The sequence below is a fragment of the Mobula birostris genome, chromosome 6 (assembly GCF_030028105.1).
Source record: "Mobula birostris isolate sMobBir1 chromosome 6, sMobBir1.hap1, whole genome shotgun sequence".
NCBI classification, from domain to species: domain Eukaryota; kingdom Metazoa; phylum Chordata; class Chondrichthyes; order Myliobatiformes; family Myliobatidae; genus Mobula; species Mobula birostris.
This window is the reverse complement of record NC_092375.1, coordinates 150,608,616-150,629,930: the sequence shown is the minus strand read 5'-3', so window position 1 is coordinate 150,629,930 and position 21,315 is coordinate 150,608,616. Positions and strand designations below refer to the sequence as shown.

At 40.5% G+C, this 21,315-nt stretch overlaps 1 protein-coding gene across 1 annotated transcript in view; it reads left to right on the top strand.

The window, feature by feature from the left end:
- Window positions 1–3,834: 3,834 nt before the first annotated feature.
- The window catches only part of coq10b (coenzyme Q10B), a 36,945-nt gene continuing 19,464 nt past the window's right edge, over window positions 3,835–21,315 (top strand). The window contains exons 1-4 of the mRNA XM_072261615.1: window positions 3,835–4,016; window positions 16,508–16,654; window positions 16,747–16,939; window positions 18,882–18,983. Of these exons, the coding sequence (XP_072117716.1) occupies window positions 3,919–4,016; window positions 16,508–16,654; window positions 16,747–16,939; window positions 18,882–18,983 (540 nt within the window). The 5' untranslated portion in view covers window positions 3,835–3,918. The remainder of the gene's footprint in view (window positions 4,017–16,507; window positions 16,655–16,746; window positions 16,940–18,881; window positions 18,984–21,315) is intronic.

Sequence of the window (21,315 nt, the reverse complement as noted above, 5' to 3'; positions counted from 1 at the left end):
TACTCTGACCCTCAGCTGATTGTGAATCTCATCCAGGGCTTCTGGTTAGGGAAGACTCTGAATGATTTTGTGGGGACACATTCAATTGAAAGAGGTGACATAGGGTCGGAAAGTGTTGTATCATTGTGGATAGAGCTAAGGAAGTGCAAGGGTAAAGAGACCCTGACGGGAGTTATATACAGAACCACAAACAGTAGTAAGGAAGTGGTCTACAAGTTACAATAGGAGATAGAAAATGTATGCCAAAAGGGCAATGTTATAATAGTCATTGGGGATTTCAATATGTATGTAGATTGGGCAAATCAGGTTGGTGCTGGATTCCAAGAGGGGAGATTTCTAGAATGCCTATGCGATGGCTTTTTTAGAGCAGCTCATGCTTGAGCCCACTGGAGGATCCTCTGTTCTGGATTGGGTGTTTTGCCATGAACCAAAATTGCTTAGGGAGCTTAAGGTAAAAGCACCCTTAGGGGCAAATGATCATAATATGATTGAATTCACCATGAAATTTGAGAAGGAGAAGCTAAAGTCAGATGTATCAATATTACACTGGAGTAAAGGGAATTACAGAGGCATTAAAGAGGAGCTGGCCAGAATTGCTTGGAAAAGAAAACTGACTGGAGAAGAACACTGACAGGAAATACCACAGAGCAGCGATGGCTGGAATTTCTGTAAGCAATTTGGAAGGCACAGGATATATACATCCCAAAGAGGAAGAAGTATTCTAAAGGCAAGATGTCACAACTATAGCTAACAAGAGAAGTCAAAGCCAACATAAAAGCCAAAGGGAGGGCATATAATAGAGCAAAAATTAGTGGGACATTAGAGGATTGGCAAACTTTCAAATACCAACAGAAGGCAATTAAAAAAAGTCATTAATAAGGTAAAGATGGAACACAAAAGAAAGCTAGCCAATAATATTAAAGAGGATTAAAAAGCTTTTTTTCTGATCCATAAAGTGTAAAAGAGAGGTGAAAGTAGATATTGGACCCCTGGAAAACGATGCTGGAGAGGTAGTAAAGGGGGACAAGGAAATGGGAGATTGAATAAGTATTTTGCATCAGTCTTCACTGTGGAAGGCACAAGCAGTATGGTGGACACTCCAAATGTCAGGGGTCATGAAGTGTGTGAAGTTACCATTACTAGGGAGAAGGTTCTTCAGAAACTGAAAGGTTGATAAGTCACCTGAACCAAATGGTGTACACCCCAGAGTTCTGAAAGAGGTGTCTGAAGAGATTGTGGAGGCATTAGTAATGATCTTTTAAGAATCACTAGATTCTGGAATGGTTCTGGAAGGCTGTAAATTTGCAAATGTCAGTCCACTCTTCAAGGAGGGAGAGAGGCAGAAGAAAGGAAGTTATAGGCCAGTTAGTCTGACCTCAGTGATTGGGAAGATGTTGGAGTTGATTGTTAGGGATATGGTTTCAGAGTACTTGGAGGCACATGATAAAATAGACCATAGTCAGCATGGTTTCCTCAAGGGAAAATCATGCCTGACAAATTTGTTGGAATTCTTTGAAGAAATAAACATGCAGGATAGATGAATGAGAATCGGTTAATGTTGTGTACTTGGATTTTCAGAAGGCCTTTGACAAGGTGCCACACAAGAGGTTGCTTAATAAGCTGTGAGTCCATGGCATTACAGGAAAGACTCTAGCATGGATAAAGCAGTGGCTAATTGTCAGGAGGCAAAGAGTGGGAAGAAAGGGAGCCTTTTCTGGTTGGCTGCCGGTGACTAGTGGTGCTTCACAGGGGTCTGTGTTGGGACCGGTTCTTTTTCCATTTTATGTCAATGATTTGGATAATGAAATTGGTGGCTTTGTTGCTAAGTTTGCAGTCGAAACAAAGATAGGTGGAGGGGCAGATAGTTTCAAGGAAGGAGAGAGGCTCCAGAAGGACTCAGATGGACTAGGAAAATGGGCAAAGAAGTGGCAGATTGAATACAGTGTCGGTAAGTGTGTGGTCATGCATTTGGTAGAACTGAGAGGATCGACTATTTTCTAAATGGAAAGAAAATACAAAAATTGGAAGCTCATAGGGACTTGGGAGTCCTTGTGCAGGATTCCCTAAGGGTTAATTTGCAGGTTGAGTCTGTGGTGAGGAAGGCAAATGCAATGTTAGCATTCATTTCAAGAGGACTAAAATATAAAAGTAAGGATGTAATGTTGAGACTTTATAAAGCACTGGTGAGGCCTCACTTACAGGATTGTGAGCAGGCTTAGGCCACTTCTCTTGGAAAGGATTTGCTGAAACTGGGGAGGGTTCAAAGGAGGTTCACAGAAATAATTTCAGGATTGAATGGCTTGTCATATGAAGAGCGTTTGATGGCTCTCAGCCTGTATTCAGTAGAATTCAGAAGACTGAGGGGTGACTTCATTGAAACCCATTGAATGGTGAAAGGCCTTAATAGAATAGATGTGGAGAGAATGTTTCCTATGGTGGGAGAGTCTAAGACCAGAGGACACAGCCTCAGAATAGAGGGGGATCCTTTTAGACCGGAGATGAGGAGGAATTTCATTAGCCAGGGAGCAGTGAATCTGTGCAATTCATTGCCACAGGCAGCTTTGGAGGCCAAGTCTGTATGTATATTTAAAGCAGAGGTTGATAGGCTCTTGATTGGTCGGGGCATGAAGGGCTATGGGGAGATGGCAGGAGGGTGGAGCTGAGAGGAAAGATGGATCAGCCGTGATGAAATGGTGGAGCAGACTCAATGGGCCAAATGGCCTAATTCTGCTCCAATATCTTATGGTCTATCTACAATTGTTTTTTATAAATCCATAACAATCGTGGATTATTCTTTCTGATTGTCTGATGAATCCTTGAACACAGCCCTTTCCACAGATTCTGGTTTGAGGAGAATTGGTATGTCATCAAAGACACAGGCAAGTTTGCACCGTGGAGAGCATTCTAATTGGTTGCATCATCACCTGGAATGGAGGGGCCACTGCACAGGCCAGGAAAAAATAGCAGAAAGTTGTAAACTCAAGTCAACTCAATCATGGGCACTAGCTTCGCTAGTATCCAGGATACTTTCAAAAGACAATGTCTCAAAAAGGTAGCATCCATCATTAAAGACCCTAGCACCCAGGATATGCCCCCTTCTCATTGCTATCATCGAGGAGGAAGTACACGAGTCTGAAGATGCGCATTGAACGTTTCAGGAACGGCTTCTTCCCCTCCACCATCATATTTCTGTAATTTATAGTTTTATTGTTATGCATTGCAATGCACTGTTGCCGCAAAACAACAATTGCACGACATATGCCATATATAAACTGATTCTGATTCAACCTAAATATGCTAGATTCCTACTTTTCCAGAATTACTTACTAATCGTGGATTTTCAGCACCTGTAACACCCTAGACCAGATCTTAATAATTAATTGTATATCTAAAATAAATACATAGATGCAATATCTATAATTTCCTGTTTCTGCAAACGTTCTGCTTAAAACGTTGCATATTTCCACGCCATCGAGTAATTATTAAATGAAAAGCCTTGTTTCCTCAAAACTACGAGACAATTTAAGCAAAGAACATTATATTATGTACAACACAAAAACTTTAATATAAATTTTCTGATCGCACGTCGAACATAAAGGTCGATCATATTTGTAGGGTATTTTTAAATGCAGTTACCATATATGCTCAAAGTACGGTCGTATCGGGGTAATCCGACCGCCGGCGTCGCAGCCGAATCTCGTGACAAAAACCTTTACATAACCTTCCGAAGGCAACACTGTAACGTCACTGGATTGACGTTTGGCGTTGCCGAGTAACCGGCCACCACCCACCCGCAAAGGGGGCGAATCAGGTGCGAGGGGCAGGGTCATGTCAGGCTAGGCCAGAGCGGAGAGGCGGCTGACTGGGCGAGTTGGAGGTTGGAGCTGACGTCAGCTGGCGGCTTTCGCTAAGGGTGAAATGGCGAGGAGCGGTAGGCCTCTGAGGAAGGTGCTGTGCGATGTATTCGAGTTTCCGGTTAACATTGCCCGGGAGAGGCCGACCAAGCACACCGTAAGGTAGTTTTTTACACTCGTTTTGATACGTCGGTAAGCACAGCCCCCTTCGCTCGGTTCCGAGCCGCCGACCTTGGAAAGTTCGCGGGTCGCTTTCGGTTTTCGATGTGAAAGGCTTTCCATAGATCAGGTTTGTAGGCGTTGGTAGGTTAGTGCCGGCCGGCCGGCAGGCAGAGGTGAAGAAAGAGGAAGATCTTTGAATCGTCAGGTTAAGATCTGAGAGAAACAGCGCGACTTTTAAACTATAGCGGTAGTTTCACGTGATTGTAATTATCCCTGACACCTTGGCTGCTCAGGATCCCTGTCACTCCGATACAGTATTCCTGAAGCATTCTCGCCTGAACAAAGGTAATGGTCGCTTCTGAAGTAGTTTATGGTTCAGGTTAAATTTATTTCAAACGTGATTCAAAATAATGGGATAAAAGGTTCCCCATGGTAGGCTCAGAGGAAGCCAGAAGACATGGGATCAAGAAAACAAGGTTGTGTGGATTCAGAATTGGCTTACCTACAAAAGGCAGAAGATGGTAGTATATGGAGCGTATTCCACCCGGACGTCGGTGACCGGTGGTGTTCAACGGGGATCTGTTCTGGGACTCTTGTTTCTTGTGATTTTTTTGAAATATAAATTACTTGGATGAGGAGTTTGTAGACGACACGAAGGCTGGTGATGTGCATAATGTAGCAAGTGGGCTCAGATTACAATGGAATATTGATGGGATGTAGAGCTGGGCTTAGTGACGGAAGAAAGGTTGAATTTGAAGACAGGGTTAATAACAGAATTCTTAGCATTGTGGAGGCCCGGGGATCTTGGGATCCATAGATCTCTCAAAGTTGCACATAAGTTGATAAGGTGGTTAAGATATATCGTGTGTTAGCGTTCATGAGTTGGGGGGATTGAGTTCAAGATATGCGAGGTAATGTTGCAGCTTTATATAACTCTGGTTAGACCACACTTGGAGTATTGTTTTCAGTTCTGGTCACCTCATTATAGGAAGTATGTGGATGCTTTCAAGAGAGTATAGAGGAGATTTACCAGGAGACATAGGACAGCCAGCACCTTTTTCCCCACAGCATAAATGGCTAATAGGGGGCATAATATTTAATGTGTAAGAGGAATATATAGGGATTGACGTCAGAGGTATCAGTGATGTTGGTGCGGCTGTGACGAAACCCAATTTCCCTCGGGATCAGTAAAGTCTATCTATCTATAGGTATTTTTTACACAGTGGTAGATGTATGGAATATGCCGTCAAGGGTGGTAGAGGTAGATGCATTAAAGACATTTAAGAGTGTCTGGGTACCCAGATGAAAGAAAAATGGAGAGCTATGTGGGAGGGAAGTATTACATTGATTTTGGAATAAATTGAAAGGTCAGTGCAACATCATAGGTCGAAGGGTCTTACTGCTGTATGTTCTAAAAACATCAGCCGGTTTCAGTAACACAAACAAAATGTTGGGGGAACTCAGCCGTTCAGGTAGTATCTATGGAAAGAAATAAAGAGTCAACAATTTGGTCCAAGATCCTTCATCAAGACTGGAAAGGAAGGGGGAAGACCAGCTTTTTTTTGTTTATGCAGTAGGTGATCTATCACTATAGTAAGTGATAATATTTTAAGTTTGGTGCATATTTTTAAAGAACTAAGGTTTTTAAAACAGTTAAATGACTGCAGTGGTATAATCACAGTAGTGTAGCAGTCAGCACAGCACTTTTACAGCCTGGTATGTCGGAGTTCAATTCTGATGTCCTCTGTAAGAAAGTTTGTATGTTTCTTCCCGTGTCTGGGTTTCCTCCAGGTGTTCAGGTTTCCTCCCACAGTGCAAAGATGTACTGGTTAGTAGATAATTGGTCATTGTAAATTGTCCCGTGATTAGGCTTGGGTTAAATTGTTGGGTTACTGGGTAGCACGGTTCAAAGGGCCGGTTCCATATTGTATCTCTAAATAAATGAAATAATTTAAGTGAGAATTGTTAAGTTTTACAAACAATGAAAATAAAGGACTTGTAGTAAAGCTGCATTGTCACCTAAAGTTACTAGTGATACAGCTGTGCCACGGCTCTCATCCTGATCAGTTCTTAGTAAAATGTGTATATTATTCCCAATTTTTAGATCTGTTATTTTCATAAAATTATTATTCCAATCTTGATATGCAACTAATAGCAAACTGTCAAGCTGTGAAGTGGAGAATGTCAATAAAAATAGAGTAACTGTGCTCACTTGAGTGTGTCTGGGGAAGGAAGCTGCAACCTTGTAGCTGTGTAGCTGCTTGAACTGACTAATGGAGCATATAGTTTGTGCATAGAAATAAGTTTCTTATTAATCAAAGTTCATTGGCAAGTCAAGCTGTATATGTGTGGGGAAAGGAATTGCTGATGTTTCGAGTTGAAGTTCTGTATCAGGACTGAGTGGGATACGTTATTAAAATGTAAATGTGATTCTCATTTTTTCATGCGGTGTCATTTTCATAGGATTATTGTTTCTTTCTACTTGTGTAACAAAGTTTGGTTCCAATGGCAAAAGTGGTGACTCCTGGCAGAGGTGGTTGTGAAGACTGAAAGTTTGTTGAAGATGAATTTTGGTCATTTTGCTCAAAGGTTGATCGCATTATTGGTGGTTCTGTCATCTAATATTTCACAATATTTTCTATAATTGTGAAAACAGGGATGCAGTAAGAAAGAGTAATATGAAGGAATTTCAGCGAACAGATGTTGTAGTTAAAATTTTACTTCCCAGTTTGGCTGTTTTGGTATATTTGGTGTCTCGGATAGAAAATGTTCTGTGTTCTAATAATAACATTCCTCACCTCAAACAAAAAAATGGATATTTCAGCATTAGTAAGTGCTTTCAGTTTCATTGTATTGAATCTTTTGGCTTGAATATTCATTAGGTAGTAATAAGAATAGATCATTATTATAGAACCATAGAACACTACAGCAGAGAAAACAGGCCATTTGGCCCTTCTAGTCTGTGCCGAAACTTTATTCGGCTAGTTCCATTGACCTGCACCCAGTCCATAACCCTCCAGACCTCTCCCATTCACGTATCTATTCAATTTATTCTTAAAACTTAAGAGTGAGCCAGCATTTACCACATCAGATGGCAGCCTGTTCCACACTCCCACCACTCTGAATGAAGAAGTTCTCCCCAAACCTTTCCCCTTTCACCCTAATATATCCATAATTCTCATACCAGAAAGGCATGTGTAGAGCCACTTCACTTTGCTTTTGACCAGGCTGTGTTGAGTATCGGACTGTTATTTTCCATTCCTGTTGCAATTTTCTTTGGTGATACATGTGAGATCACTAGTGCTTGTTGAATGTGAACTCAACAGAATTCTGTACTTTGAGCAAAATATTTTATACAGTTTTGATTTGTTAGCATTAATGAATGAAACATTTAATTTTGTAGCCCAGAAGTGTATAATATCCTTTCTGTGCATGGATGTGTGGGCTCAAAATGTGAGACGCTCATCATCATCTTGTGCTGTGCTGTGGAATGTGGGTGATCATGGTCTTGACAGTGATAGTTCTTGTCAAATTTTTCTACAGAAGTGGTTTGCCATCACTAGCTTCTTGGAAGTGTCTTTACAAGATGGATGACCCTCAGTGTTCTTCAGAGGTTCTGCCTGGTGTTAGTGGTTGCATAACCAGGACGTAATATGCACCAACTGCTCATAGGGCCATCCACCACCTACTCCCATGGCTTCAAGTGACCCAGATCAGGGGGGCCTAGCAGGTGCTACACCTTGCCCAAGGGTGACCTGCAGGCTAGCAGAGGGAAGGAGTGCCTTACGTTCTCCTTTGGTAGAGACGTATCTGTACTGTGCCACCTATGTGAGACATTACCCTTCACAGATGGAATATAGCTGGAAGTTTTAATAAACTTTCAGAGATTGGAAGTCCTGAAGCCACAGAAAGGTGGACAAATCCCCTGGTCATGAATAGGTGTATCCTAGGATGTTGTAGAAAGGAAAAGATGAAATTGCTGGGGAGCTGGCAGATATTTTTGTATCATTGTTATTCACAGGTGTTGTACTGGAAGACTGGAGAATGGCTGACATTCCTTTATTTAAGAAGAGCTGCAGGCACGTTAGGGAACTACAGACCAGTGAGCAGTGAGAAAATTCCAGGAAGGAATTCTGATAGATGAGATTTATTTGCATTTGGAAAGGCAATGACTCATCTGTAATAGGATGGCGTTGAGTGGAAAACTTTTTTTTGAAGAAATGGCCAAGAGGATTTATGAGGGCAGGCTGGTGCATGTTGTCTACATGGATTTTAGCAAGGCCTTTGAACTTGCATTAGTGTTAAAATAAAACTGGATGGACCTCTAAGCAATTGATTTAAGATGAAAAATGACAACCTCTGGCCATAGTCATGTGAACTTTCAGGACTAAAATCTAGGGAATGCAAAGATTTGGGAAAGTTATTTCACAGGATGCTACTTTTCATCCAGCAGTCCATTCGTTTCTATCCCTGTCTTTTAGCATAATCTATCACGTAGTTCATGGCAATACAGTCGCATGCACTTGTGAGGAAGTGGCACAGGGGATCAAAGTCAGTCGAGTTTATGATTGTGTGCAGAAGTTCACGTAAGCAATGAGATGCCTTGAAAAACTAATTTGCGGAAGCACCAAGCATGATACAAGCAGATTCATTGAAGAGCATAAATCAAACAAATTATACACTTTTTTTTTTTTACAAAGAACCCATTTGATAGTCATACTTTATTGATCCCGGAGGAAATTGGTTTTTGTTACAGTTGCACCATAAATAATTAAATAAAACCATAAATAATTAAATAGTAATATGTAGATTATGCAAGGAAATCAGTCCAGGACCAGCCTATTGGCTCAGGGTGTCTGACCCGCCAAGGGAGGAGTTGTAAAGTTTGATGGCCACAGGCAGGAATGACTTCCTATGACGCTCTGTGTTGCATCGCGGTGGAATGAATCTCTGGCTGAATGTACTCCTGTGCCCAACCAGTACATTATGTAGTGGATGGGAGACATTGTCCAAGATGGCATGCAACTTGGACAGCATCCTCTTTTCAGACACCACCGTCAGAGAGTCCATTTCCACCCCACAACATCACTGGCCTTACGAATGAGTTTGTTGATTCTGTTGGTGTCTCCTACCCTCAGCCTGCTGCCCCAGCTCACAACAGCAAACATGATCGCACTGACCACCACAGACTCGTAGAACATCCTCAGCATCGTCTGGCAGATGTTAAAGGACCTCAGTCTCCTCAGGAAATAGAGACGGCTCTGACCCTTCTTGTAGACAGCCTCAGTGTTCTTTGACCAGTCCAGTTTATTGTCAATTCATATCCCCAAGTATTTGTAATCCTCCACTATGTCCACACTGACCCCCTGGATGGAAACAGGCGTCACCAGTACCTTAGCTCTCCTCAGGTCTACCGCCAGCTCCTTAGTCTTTTTCACATTAAGCTGCAGATAATTCTGCTCACACCATGTGACAAAGTTTCCTACCGTAGCCCTGTATTTAGCCTCATCTCCCTTGCTGATGCATCCAACTATGGCAGAGTCATCCGAAAACTTCTGAAGATGACAAGACTGTGCAGTAGTTGAAGTCCGAGGTGTAAATGGTGAAGAGAAAGGGAGACAAGACAGTCCCCTGTGGAGCCAAGGTGCTGCTGATCACTGTTGGACACACAGTGTTGCAAGCACCAACAGATTTGTTCTCTGGAACAAATGAAAGCCTAAAACATAGTCCATTGTAGTACAAAGTTGGATAGTGTTGCTAAACTGGTGTAAGTCTTCACCACGTATGTGAAATCACATGAAGTTTGTTGGTATTGTCAAATGTGTGGAGGAAACCCCCCAGGGATGGACGCCAGATCCCTCAGTTGATCAATATTTCTGTAATCGCTGAAGGGGTCTTCAATGACCTTCACAAACTGGCCTCTACTACTAACTGACGTGAAGATTTCTGAGTGCCCCACAGTCAAAGATGCCAGTTTTAAAACCAGTTCAGTTTACTTCACATAACAGCAAAGGCTGGCTGAACACACTTGACACAAAAAAAAAGTCAATGAGCACCCAACAATATTCTGGTTGTAGTACTGAAGGCTTGTGCCCCAGAAACAGTTGCATTTGTTAAATTATTTTACTGCCATTCTTGTATTAGCAACTTGTTGGTAAGTACAGTAGAAAATTGACCGGATTAGTCCTGTCCAAAAAAAAAGCAGGATGTACCAATCCTGCCGGTTACAGTTTCATGAATCCACTCATAATCGAAACAATGGAATGTATTGTTGACAATTGGAATTTAACGATAACCTTGACAGTGCCCAGATTGGTTTCTGCCAAGATCACTCTGCTTGAGATTGCATTGCAGCCTTGATGTAACTAGGCATTAAAGAACTGAACTGCACTGCTGAATTGACCAGTGGTAATTTCCATGGCTTGAAGTAAAACTGAGTTGGCATCAATGATTGTTATTGTAGGAGGCCATTCTTAGGATATGACAGCAGGCTTTCTTTGGTGCCATGTCCTGAGTTACAACCTCCTTGATATTCTGTCCATTATGTGCATGGAAATGGAAATGTTCCTGTAGTGTTTAGCGAAGGTATATTCGCATTCTTCTTGGGTAAGGTTTGAGGATTTAAACCCAGTGATGTTAAAGGCAGAGAATGAAGACAACTCCAGTTGCCGCCCAATGTGGGGAAACATATTTTTGGTGGTTGTGTTCCCAAGCTACTGCTGTCTGTATTTAGTAGTCTTTGGGAGGTACTGCTCAAGAATCTTTTCAAATTAGTGCAATACATTTTGCAGATAGTGTGTTGATTGTAAATGAGTGTTTAAATGTGCCACTCAAGTTAGCTGTTTAGTGAATGTGTTGTTTTTTCTTGTTGGAGCTACATCCAGGGAAGCTGTGCATAGTATTTGGGCTATGGTTGAATTTCTGCAGCTTGGCTGCTCTTCTGTTTTGTATTTTGCTTAATTAAAGAAAGCGTCCCATAGACCTTTTTAAACTACCTTATTCACTCATCCTGTTATTTCCAAGCATCCATGGATATATCGGCCAAGATTCCTTTGTTCTTCACACCACACTATTTCTTCTGTTTTGTTGTGTATCCCCTTGTATATTGTACCTCTCCAAATGTGTCAAAGGTATTTCCTCAAACTTCTCTGGCCTACAATTAGCTGTAAATCATTAAATGTTTGAATGGTGGAGGTGGGAAGTTAATCTCCTTTCTGTCGTAAAACCATCCATCAAACAGTATGCCCTCCTTCCTGCTACTGCACCAATTTTCCCTTCTCACTTGGATCATAAGGCTTTTACTCTTTTTAATCCGTTTACATTGCAAGACCTTGTTGAACATCTATGCAGGCTGTTGCATGTATTTTCCTTGTTGAATCTTCTTGTTACCTCCAAAGAATTGGAATAAGTTGACCAGACATAAACTTTTCTTGATATGTTGGCTTTCAAGTTAAAATACAGGTGACAATTTTGAATAATAAGTAGACGGAGGCTGTGTGATTGTGGAACCTTTTCAGATTTAAACGTGTTTGGGAGATTTGATAGCAGTTAGGTTGTAGTGAAATGGACAAAAACCTCAAAATAGATTGAAGTAGAAGATTTGCCAAAGTGTATAGACACAACAGCATGGTATCACATAGGATATTGTGATTTTTTTTCATCACCTCCCCCCCCCCCCCCCCCCAACTGTTTGTTTCGTCTGAGGAATTGGCTGTAGAGAGGTTATGGAGCAAAGGTCATGGCAGTGTGTGGAGACTATTCCACTGGTCTTGCCAAGGCTTACTAGGTGGTGGTGTCTGCTGTTTCAATGCTAGATACCAGGAGAAAATTGAGGGCCAGGAGTGGAAAAAGCTCATCAGGATGTCGTAACTATATATTTGGAACATGCATGTAGACTGCTTGTACAACCTACCTTGTCATGGCCTTGCACATTGCCTGCCTGCACTGCACTTCCTGTGTGACTGTAGTACTCTATTGTGCATTTTGTTATTGCTTTTCCCTTGAACTACCTTGATGTACCTACGTGATGAAATGATCTGTTTGGAAGGCATGCAAAACTTCCATATCTCAGTATGCCTGACAATAATAAACTAATATACTAATCTGACCTTGTAGAGGCATATTGTATGGAAACAGTTGTTTAGCCCACTCAGTCCATGACAGCCATCAATGTCTACACTAGTACCCAATTTCTAGCCCTCATCCCAATGTCTTCAAGGCAGTGGTGTTAATAGCTCATCATCTAAGTACTTCTGCAATATTATGAGATGTCTGTTTCAGTTTGTGTGTTTTAGATTTCAGTGATCCTCTTGGTAGGAGGAAATCAAGTCTTTCAAATTCACTCTATGTTTCCTATCTCTGCCCTCTGGTTATAATATTTCTACCACAAGGAATAATTTGAGGCGTACCCATCAGTAGGCCTCAAATTTGTGTACCTCATCCAGGTCCTGTCAGTCTTCTTTAGGTAAAGGATCTTCATAGCTGAAATACTCCATCCTGGTAATATCCTGGTGAGCCTTTTCTGCACCCTCACCAGTGCAATCATATCCTTCCTATGGTGTGGTGACCTTAAATGCATGCAGCATTTCTTCTGTAGCCGAACTAATGTCTGCAACATCCTGCTCTTCCATTGTATACCCTGAGCAATGAAGATCGGTATCTCCCATGCCTCTTGAAATATTTCATGTACCTGGGCTCTTGCTTTTAGGGCAGCGGTCCTCAACCACCAGGCCGCAAAGTGTACGACCAGACCACGGGCCGCGAGCCACGAGGAAACAATATCATTTGGCGATATGAAACGATATGAGTCAGCTGCACCTTTCCTCATTCCCTGTCACGCCCACTGTTGAACTTTTATGCACTCGAGGTCATCAGTGACCCAAGACGTGCAAAGGAATGGGTCCGTGACCCATTTGTGAATGCCCCCGGTGAATCTTCCATGTCAGCGCAGGAAAAAGATCAACTCCTTGAGCTTGCAAATGAGGGTGGGCTGAAAAGTATGTTTGACATCACATCTCTGCCGGCATTCTGGATCAAAGTCAGGCTGAATATCCTGAGATAGCCACGAAAGCACTGAAAATGTTGCTTCCATTTCCAACATCTTATCGCTGCGAAGCGGAGTTTTCTGCGATGAATGCAATAAAAACTAAATTGCGGAATAAACTGGACATAAGGAACCCCCTTCGAGTATCGCTGTCTCCCATCACCCCTCGATGGGACCGTCTTGTTGCAGGGAAACAAGCCCAGGTCTCCCACTGATTCAGTGATATTGGTGTCTTGCAATGATTTTATATGTTCATACGAGGAAAATATGTGCTGTGTGTTTAATATCCAAATGTTACTTGAAATGTTATGATGCTATTGACTTATAAGTGATTTATAATTCAGTGGTCCCCAACCTCCAGGCTGCGAAAAATGCAGTGGTACAGCGGTAGCCGGAACGCACCCAGCACATCTTTAAGAAAAAAGCTGAAATAAACAAGCTAATTGATTAGGTGCCACCCGGCACGTAAATATCGGCCCAGATCAGAGGTGATTGCTGACTGCGTTGCCTCTGATCTGGGCCGACATTACGTGCCAGGCAGCACCCAATCAATTAGCTTGTTTATTTTGGCTTTTTTCTTAAAGATGTGCTGGGTGTGTTCCGGCCACCGCTGTACTGCTGCATTCTTCATGGCAATGTATCGGCCCACGGCCTGGAGGTTTGGGACCACTGTTAAAATTGACTTATCACTATATTCATGCGAGGAAAATATGCGCTGTGTGTTTAATATTAAATTCGTTAGATAAACCCCTTTAGAAATGAAATTGAGTGTATTAGCCACTTATAAGTGACTTATCACCTATACCCCGGTCGGCTGGTTCGCAAGAATATTGTCAATATTAAACTGGTCCGCGGTGCAAAAAAGGTTGGGGACTCCTGTTTTAGGGGTCCTTGGAAATGTATACAAGGTCACTGTACTTCCCACAGTTAATCTTCCAATGTCAGAATTACCAAAAAAATCTTTGATAATACTGCTATCAATGGACAACGGCCATTTTCAATTAAGAAACAGATTGCTTATAATAATGCATTCTGATAATCTCCATAGCATCTTCTTGAATTATTGGAGCCTCCAGATTAAATTTACTTTTCAAATAAATATTAATCGTTTGCAGCACTTCAGTGCTTTCACATATCTGTTCAGTTAGCGATCTAACTCCTTTTGTTTGATCTGGATTGTATGGTTGTGTTATAAAGAATCATAGATGTCAAATGTTGCTATATTTATTTTATTTGGTCGTCATCTTGTGCAATTTGGCTAGCTTGCAATTCAGTTATGACTTCAATGATTACTTTTAACCTTGATGCAAACTTCACTTGGTATACAGGTGAAATTGGCATTGCTTTCATTGACATTTTAATTTGCTATCAGCTCATTTTTGTGAGGCTTAATTACAATGGCTAATGCAATAATGGTTTGAAGAACTGACATGAAGTTCAACAGTCTATCTGGATAATTTTACATAACTTCATTAAGAGGTAATTAATTTCAAATACTTGGTAGTTTTTTTTCTAAAATGCTTCATGGAATCTGAATTAGCTAAATCTGCATAAATGTTTGAAGTATGGGGAATATTTTAAAGAGCTTTACAAATTAAAAGTTTTAAAGTTCCTTTATACCACTTTGAACTGATTTTCCTCCATCCACACAATAACAACGAGCAGTACTGATAATAAAAAAATGTAGATTCTAAAAATCTGAAATTTAAAAATAGTGCTGAACACACTTATTGGGATAGCAGCATCTTAGGAGAAACAATTGAATATTCTTGATGACCCTTCGTCAGTCCTGGATTGGTGAGATAGTAAAAGGGCTTTAAGTTGCAAACGATGGAAGGGTTGGAGAAAATATAGGGAAAATCTGTGACTGGATGGAGCCCAGGGTTCTCAGAGTATAATGTTCTTGGTGCCGTCTGGTTAATAGATAAATGAAGGCAGTGTTGGAGATGGAGTAAGGAATATTAAGCTAGAACTGCGAGGTGAATATCACAGCAGTGTCATGAAATCTGGAACAAGTGCCAAAACAGAGGCGGCAAGGCAGCACCTCTACTTTCTTATAAGTTTGCAGAGGTTTGGCATGTCATCTGAAACTTTGACAAACTTTCATAGATGTGCAGTGGAAAGTATCCTGACTGACTGTATCATGGCCAGGTATGGAAACACCAATGCTCATAAATGGAAAGGCCTACAAAAAGTACTGGGTGCAGAGCAGTCCATCACAGGAGAAGCCCTCCCCTCCATTGAGCACATCTACAAGAGGCATTGTCATAAGAAAACAGCAACCATCATTGGGGTCCTCCACCTCCCAGGCCATGATCTCTCCTCACTGATGCCATCAGGAAGGAGGTTCAAGAGCCTTGGGTACCACACCAACAGGTTCAGGTACATTTATTACCTTTCAACCATCAGGCTCCTGAACCACCAAGGATAACTTCACTCAACTCAACACAACTGATTCCACAATCTATGGACTCACTTCCAAGGACTCTACAACTGGTGTTCTCAATATGATTTATTATAATTAGTTGTTTATTTTTGGATTTGCAGTTGTAAGAGGCTTCACAGGGTTGTAGACTCAGCTGGTTCCAACATATGCACAAGCCTCCCCTCAATCGAGGTCATCTTCCAAAGGTGGTGTCTGAAAAAAGGCAGCATCCACCATCATCTGGGACATGCCCTCTTTTTGTTATGACCATTAGGGAGGAGGTTTGGGAACCTGAGCACCCACACTCAACATTTTAGGATCAGCTTCTTCTCCTCCGCTCTCAGATTTCTGAATGATCTATGAAACCATGAATGCTACCTCGCTATTTATTTATTGTAACTATAATAATTTTTGTGCCTACATTGCACTGCTACCACAATTTTCATGATTTATCTTCCCCGATGCTATATCTTTATTCTTTAATTTTGTGCATACCAGCTACGCTGTTGTGAAGAGATTCATTTTTTTGCTGCATTCTGGATGATTGTTGAAACACTGAAAACATTCAATGGTGAATCATTGAAGGCAAGCTAATGGTGACTTGGCGTTGATACCATGCCGAGTGGTATTGGAAAAGCAGGAATCCACAACTCAGCTGCCTTCAAACTACTATGTAATAAAGGTGCTTTAGAATGAGCAGAAATAGTTGAAATTGCAGTCTAATCAGCCGTGATTTTGTTGGCTAGCCCGAGAGCCCAAGTGATGTACTTCTAATCCCAGTTCATTTGGTTGTATGTTAATTGTAATTCTGTTCATGTTAAGTGAGAAAGTGAGCATTAAAATTCAAAAATGGCTAATGGATCCTGAATAAAATGCAGTAAAATAATATGCAGGGGGAAATTTTGATCCAAATCAAATATAATTTTGTTTAGTCTAATGCAGTAGTAATTATGAGCCAAATTCAACTTGTTTAAACACCAGAATACACATTGTCATATTTAATAACTAAGTTTCTGTTAATAGGTATCTAGCTTCTTGTGGCATTCTAATGAACAGAGTTCCTACACTCAAGACACCAAGACATTGCCTTGCACAACAACGAAATTTCTTCAACATTGCTGGTCCCCTAATAAACAAGAAGAAAGAGTATTCTGAGAGACGAGTAATGGGGTTGGTCATTTAAATATCATCTAAATTTCTTCTTTTTTTCATTTACTAGCATTAGTGTTAAATCTCATTTGAATTTCTATCTTTTTATTTAGGTTTTCCATGCTGGAAATGTATAATGTTGTTTCTGGTGTTGCTGACTACAAGCATTTTGTACCATGGTGCAAGAAATCAGATGTCATATCTAAACGCTCAGGATATGCGAAAGCTCAATTAGAAGTAGGATTTCCACCAATAGTTGAACGATACACTTCTGTTGTGACCCTGGTACGGCCACATTTAGTTAAGGTAAAGTTCAGTTTTAAAGTTTGGTGGCTTCTCTTTATCATGAAGTAAAACAATTGATATTTAAATGGCCCTATATTGTCATTGTCTTGTTTCTTCCAAAGATATTAATCACTTATTGAGATGGGTACTGTTCAATTCCACCAGCTGGTCAAGATGACCAGTGCTTCTGTGAACCCAGGTAATGTGATTTGAGAAAATATTGCAGAAGAAAAGCAACACTAACACCATGTCTACATTTATACAGTGCATTTTGAATATCAGGCTATGATTCAGTTATCCCTATTTTCCCCTACATCACTGTCTCTCCTAGGTGTAATTGAACCAATTATAATATCTTTCAATGTCCCAGCATGCAGCACAGACGAGTGATCATGTTCAGAACTTTCTAGGTTTGTATTACTTGTTGATAAATTTGATGAGTTTGCTTGGTGTCTTACAAAAATAAGTTGTATTTTGTGTTAATGTTGTGATGTGAGCCAATATTTTCAGTTCATATTACCTAATCAGAAGAAAAATTAATTTATCATTGTTATAGAACATGTAATTTCAATAAACTAAAAATAATTTGGAGAGATTTAAATATGAATGTTAGGTACCCCATGGCAAAGTACTGTCTGAAATTCATTTCCTTTTTAAAATTTATATTAAGTAAAAGTTCCTCCATTACTATTTCAGGGTTCTCTATCACCTCCTGATCTTGGCAAGGATGCATTTTGACCATTTCCTTGAGACCATTATAAAATGCTTTTTTCCTCCTCTATGACAACTAATATACAAGAAAACTACATTTCTGGTACATTGAAAAATATTCTTGGCCTTAATAGAAGTCATTGAACAGAGACTGGAAAAGAAAGCAGAGATGATTTCCCTCCACCTCTTTGATGCTGAATTGAAGCCTGCATTTTCCCCTCCGGCTTCTGGTTCTATACAGTGAGCAAAAGTTCAAACTTCTTTGTCTATTTGATTCAGTTTTCCACTTCTGTTACTTTCAGAGTCATTAGACGGATATCCAATTTGTTCACTTGTATGTGTGAAATGTGTGTCTGATATTTCTAATGTTCCCCCTATCAAATTGTTAAGTATTTGAACGCAAAATTGGATGCTGTAGCTGGAAAATGTAACATTTCCACCCTTGTTTGTAATAGACTTTAGTTTCTTATCACTTGTTATCTGACAACAGTAATGGCTTGTGACCTGCTCTTTGACTTCTGAAAACTGCACTTACAGAATAGCTGTCAGATGGAGCTCAAGGTCCATTAACGTAGCTTGCATGTGTGGTATCCTGCACGATCAAGGACTGGTGCCAGATCTGTTTCTACTTGGTGACACATCTGCAGTTTTACCTTGTGGAAAATTACTATCACGAAGTCTTTCCTCTCATTTTGACTACAGATTTTTACTTCCACCTCTCCTTGCATCCTTATAGTTTACTTAATAGGCTAGAATCAATGGCAGCATGATTAATTGCTTTTTCAGGTTATTCTGTATCCACACTTTATTTTCAAAATAAATTTCTGTAGGCTTAACTTGCAATTGGAACCAGAATGAATGGGAAAGAACATGGAAAATACAGCTATAGAGCACAATATAGTTGTTATGGCATTGGTCTAGCAACCAAGGGAATGTATTGCAGGAATTCAATAGCAAGTTATGAAATTTACATGGTAGTTTTCGTTAGCTGTTACTTCTAGCCCATATTATCACCAGCCTTTCGCTCTTCGATTGAATCCTGGATGTCAAGTGCCATATGATCAATTCTTAATGAATTGTTTTGTAATATGTGCAAAAAAATCATTAAATGCAATCCTATCTTGGACAAATTTTGTTTTATGAAAATTGAATGTGCTAACTTTTAAAGTGGAAGAGTTTAAGCAAAAATAAGTCAATTGTAGAGTTTTGTTTTACCCATTAATTGAAATTCTCGCTAAAACATTTATTGTAGGCATCTTGTACAGATGGGAGACTATTTAATCATTTGGAGACAAATTGGCGTTTCAGCCCTGGAGTTCCTGGATATCCAAGGACCTGCACTGTGGACTTTTCGGTAGGCCACATGAGACTTGCTGCTTGTGTTCTAATTTTAGATTGACATTAACCTTTGCGAAGTAGTGTCGATTTCCTTTTGAAATCAAGAACCTATAACTGTTGAATTCAACCTAGTGTAATAGCTTCTTGGAAACCCCATGTTATCCTGCTTCAGAATATTCGTTCTTTAAAATTATTATTAGTGTTTGAACTAATTGAAAATGGAACTTAATAAATTGACTTGTAAGAAGAATCATAAAACCCACTGGATTGATTGGCAAGACCCAGTTTTGATTATCATTAAGCCAGCTAGCAAATCATGCTAGCAGTGCAGAGTGGGAGAAAATGAAAAATTTTTGCTTTGATTTTTTTAATATTTTAAGCAGTTAAGTAAATTCCAGTGGATTATAACACTGACAAATTTGACCTCCCCCATCTTCTCATTTAATTCATGTGGTGTATTTTCTGTCAGAGGGTTAATGTGTCAGACTAGAACTTAAAATTCAAAATGGATTGCAGATATTCAGCCTTTAATAGGTCTAGACTGTTCCAGAAAAAATGGCTATGAAAAAGATTTTGTGCCATCAGAGTATATGTCCAATACTATATAACTACTTTGTGTATTCACCCAGTCTTGACTATCAAACTTTCACTCACAGCTCTTAAAGGATTTTTTCCAAAAAGAAAAACCGTGGAACATAAAACAATATAGCACAGGAACAGGCTCCTTTTGTTCTGCTATGTCTCTGTTGACCATGATGCCAATCTAACTAATCACATTTCTCCATGTTGTCTGTATCTCTATATCCCATTTACCTGTCTTAAGTACCTCTTCAAAATCACTGTCAAATTTGATTCTTCTACCTCCCTGGCACTGTTTTCATCCTGCTATATTCAAAGTTCACCAATTTTCTTATTATCTGTGATCATCTACTTTTTCTTAATCATTTATTGTGTATGTTACAAACAGAGGAAGCCTCAGCACTGATCCTTGCGGAACACCAGCAGTCAAAATCTCCATTCAGAGAAACACCGTCCATCACTTCACTACAACGAAGCCAATTTTATATCCAGCTTACCAATTCGCCCTGTATCCACTGTGATTTAATCTTCTGGAACAGCCTACTGTGAGGGACCTTGTCAAATGCTTTACTGAACTCCAAGTAGGCAACATCCATTTCTCGTCTCTCTCTGTCTCTGGCTCTTCATCTCCCCCCACCTCTCCCAATTTTATGCTTTCATCCAAGATCCGGTATTATCTTTGTCCATAAATATCTCCTGGCCAGGCTCATTTCCTAGGGCAAGGTCCCTTCCCTGGGTGGATTATATTCTGTTTCATCAAACCCTCCTGGATGCACCTGACAATTGTGCTCCATCTAAGCCCTTGGTCCTGAGGGAGTTCCAGTCAATATTGAGGAAGTTAAAATCAGCCTCTGCAACTACTCTGTTGTTTTAATGTTTTTTTTTCCATGAACTGTTTCCCTAGACCTTGATGGCTATTGGCAGGCTATGGTATAATCCTATCACCTTTCTCTTTTCTGATTACCATCCTTACAGCCTTGCTCGATGAACCTTCCAAGACGTTTATTCTTGAAGTTCAGCTTTGATGTTCTTCCTGATCACTAATGCAACTCCCCCACCTCTTTTATATTCCCCTCTATCACACCTGAAACATCTAAATGCTGGAGCACTGAGATGCAAGTCTTGCCCTTCTCTCAACCTAGTTTCTGTAATGGCTACATCATAGTTTCATGGCAATCTAGGCTCTTAGATCCACTGCCTTGTCCGTTACACTCCTTGCATTAAAATAAAAACACTTCAAAGTGTCATTTCCACTGTGGTCGCTAACCTAGCCTTTCCTGTTATTATTAGACTTACTTGACCTAACCTTGACCTTACTTCCTCCTCACTTTCTCCACTTGCACATTTACTACTCTGGATCCCAGCTTCCTGCCTCACTATTTTAAATTCTGCTAAGTAACATTAGCAAACCTCTCTCTGCAAAAATATTGCTGCCCCTCCAGTTTAGGCACAGTCATCCTTGTATATTTTCCACCCGCCCTGGAAGAGAGCCCAACGATTTGGGTATTTATAGCCCTGTCTTCTCCACCAGCCTTTGAGCCATCCATTCAACTGTACTACCTTCCCATTTCATGCTTAGTGAACATGTGACTGTGTGGGAGTAATCTAGAGATTACAGTCCTGGAAATCCTGCTTTGCAACTTTCTGTCTAGCTCCCTAAATTCACTTTGCAGAACCTCGTCCCTTTTCTTCCCCATGTCATTAAAACCGATGTTGACTGGCTTCTGGCTGCCTTTGCTCTCAGGATGACTTGTGCCCACTCAGAGACA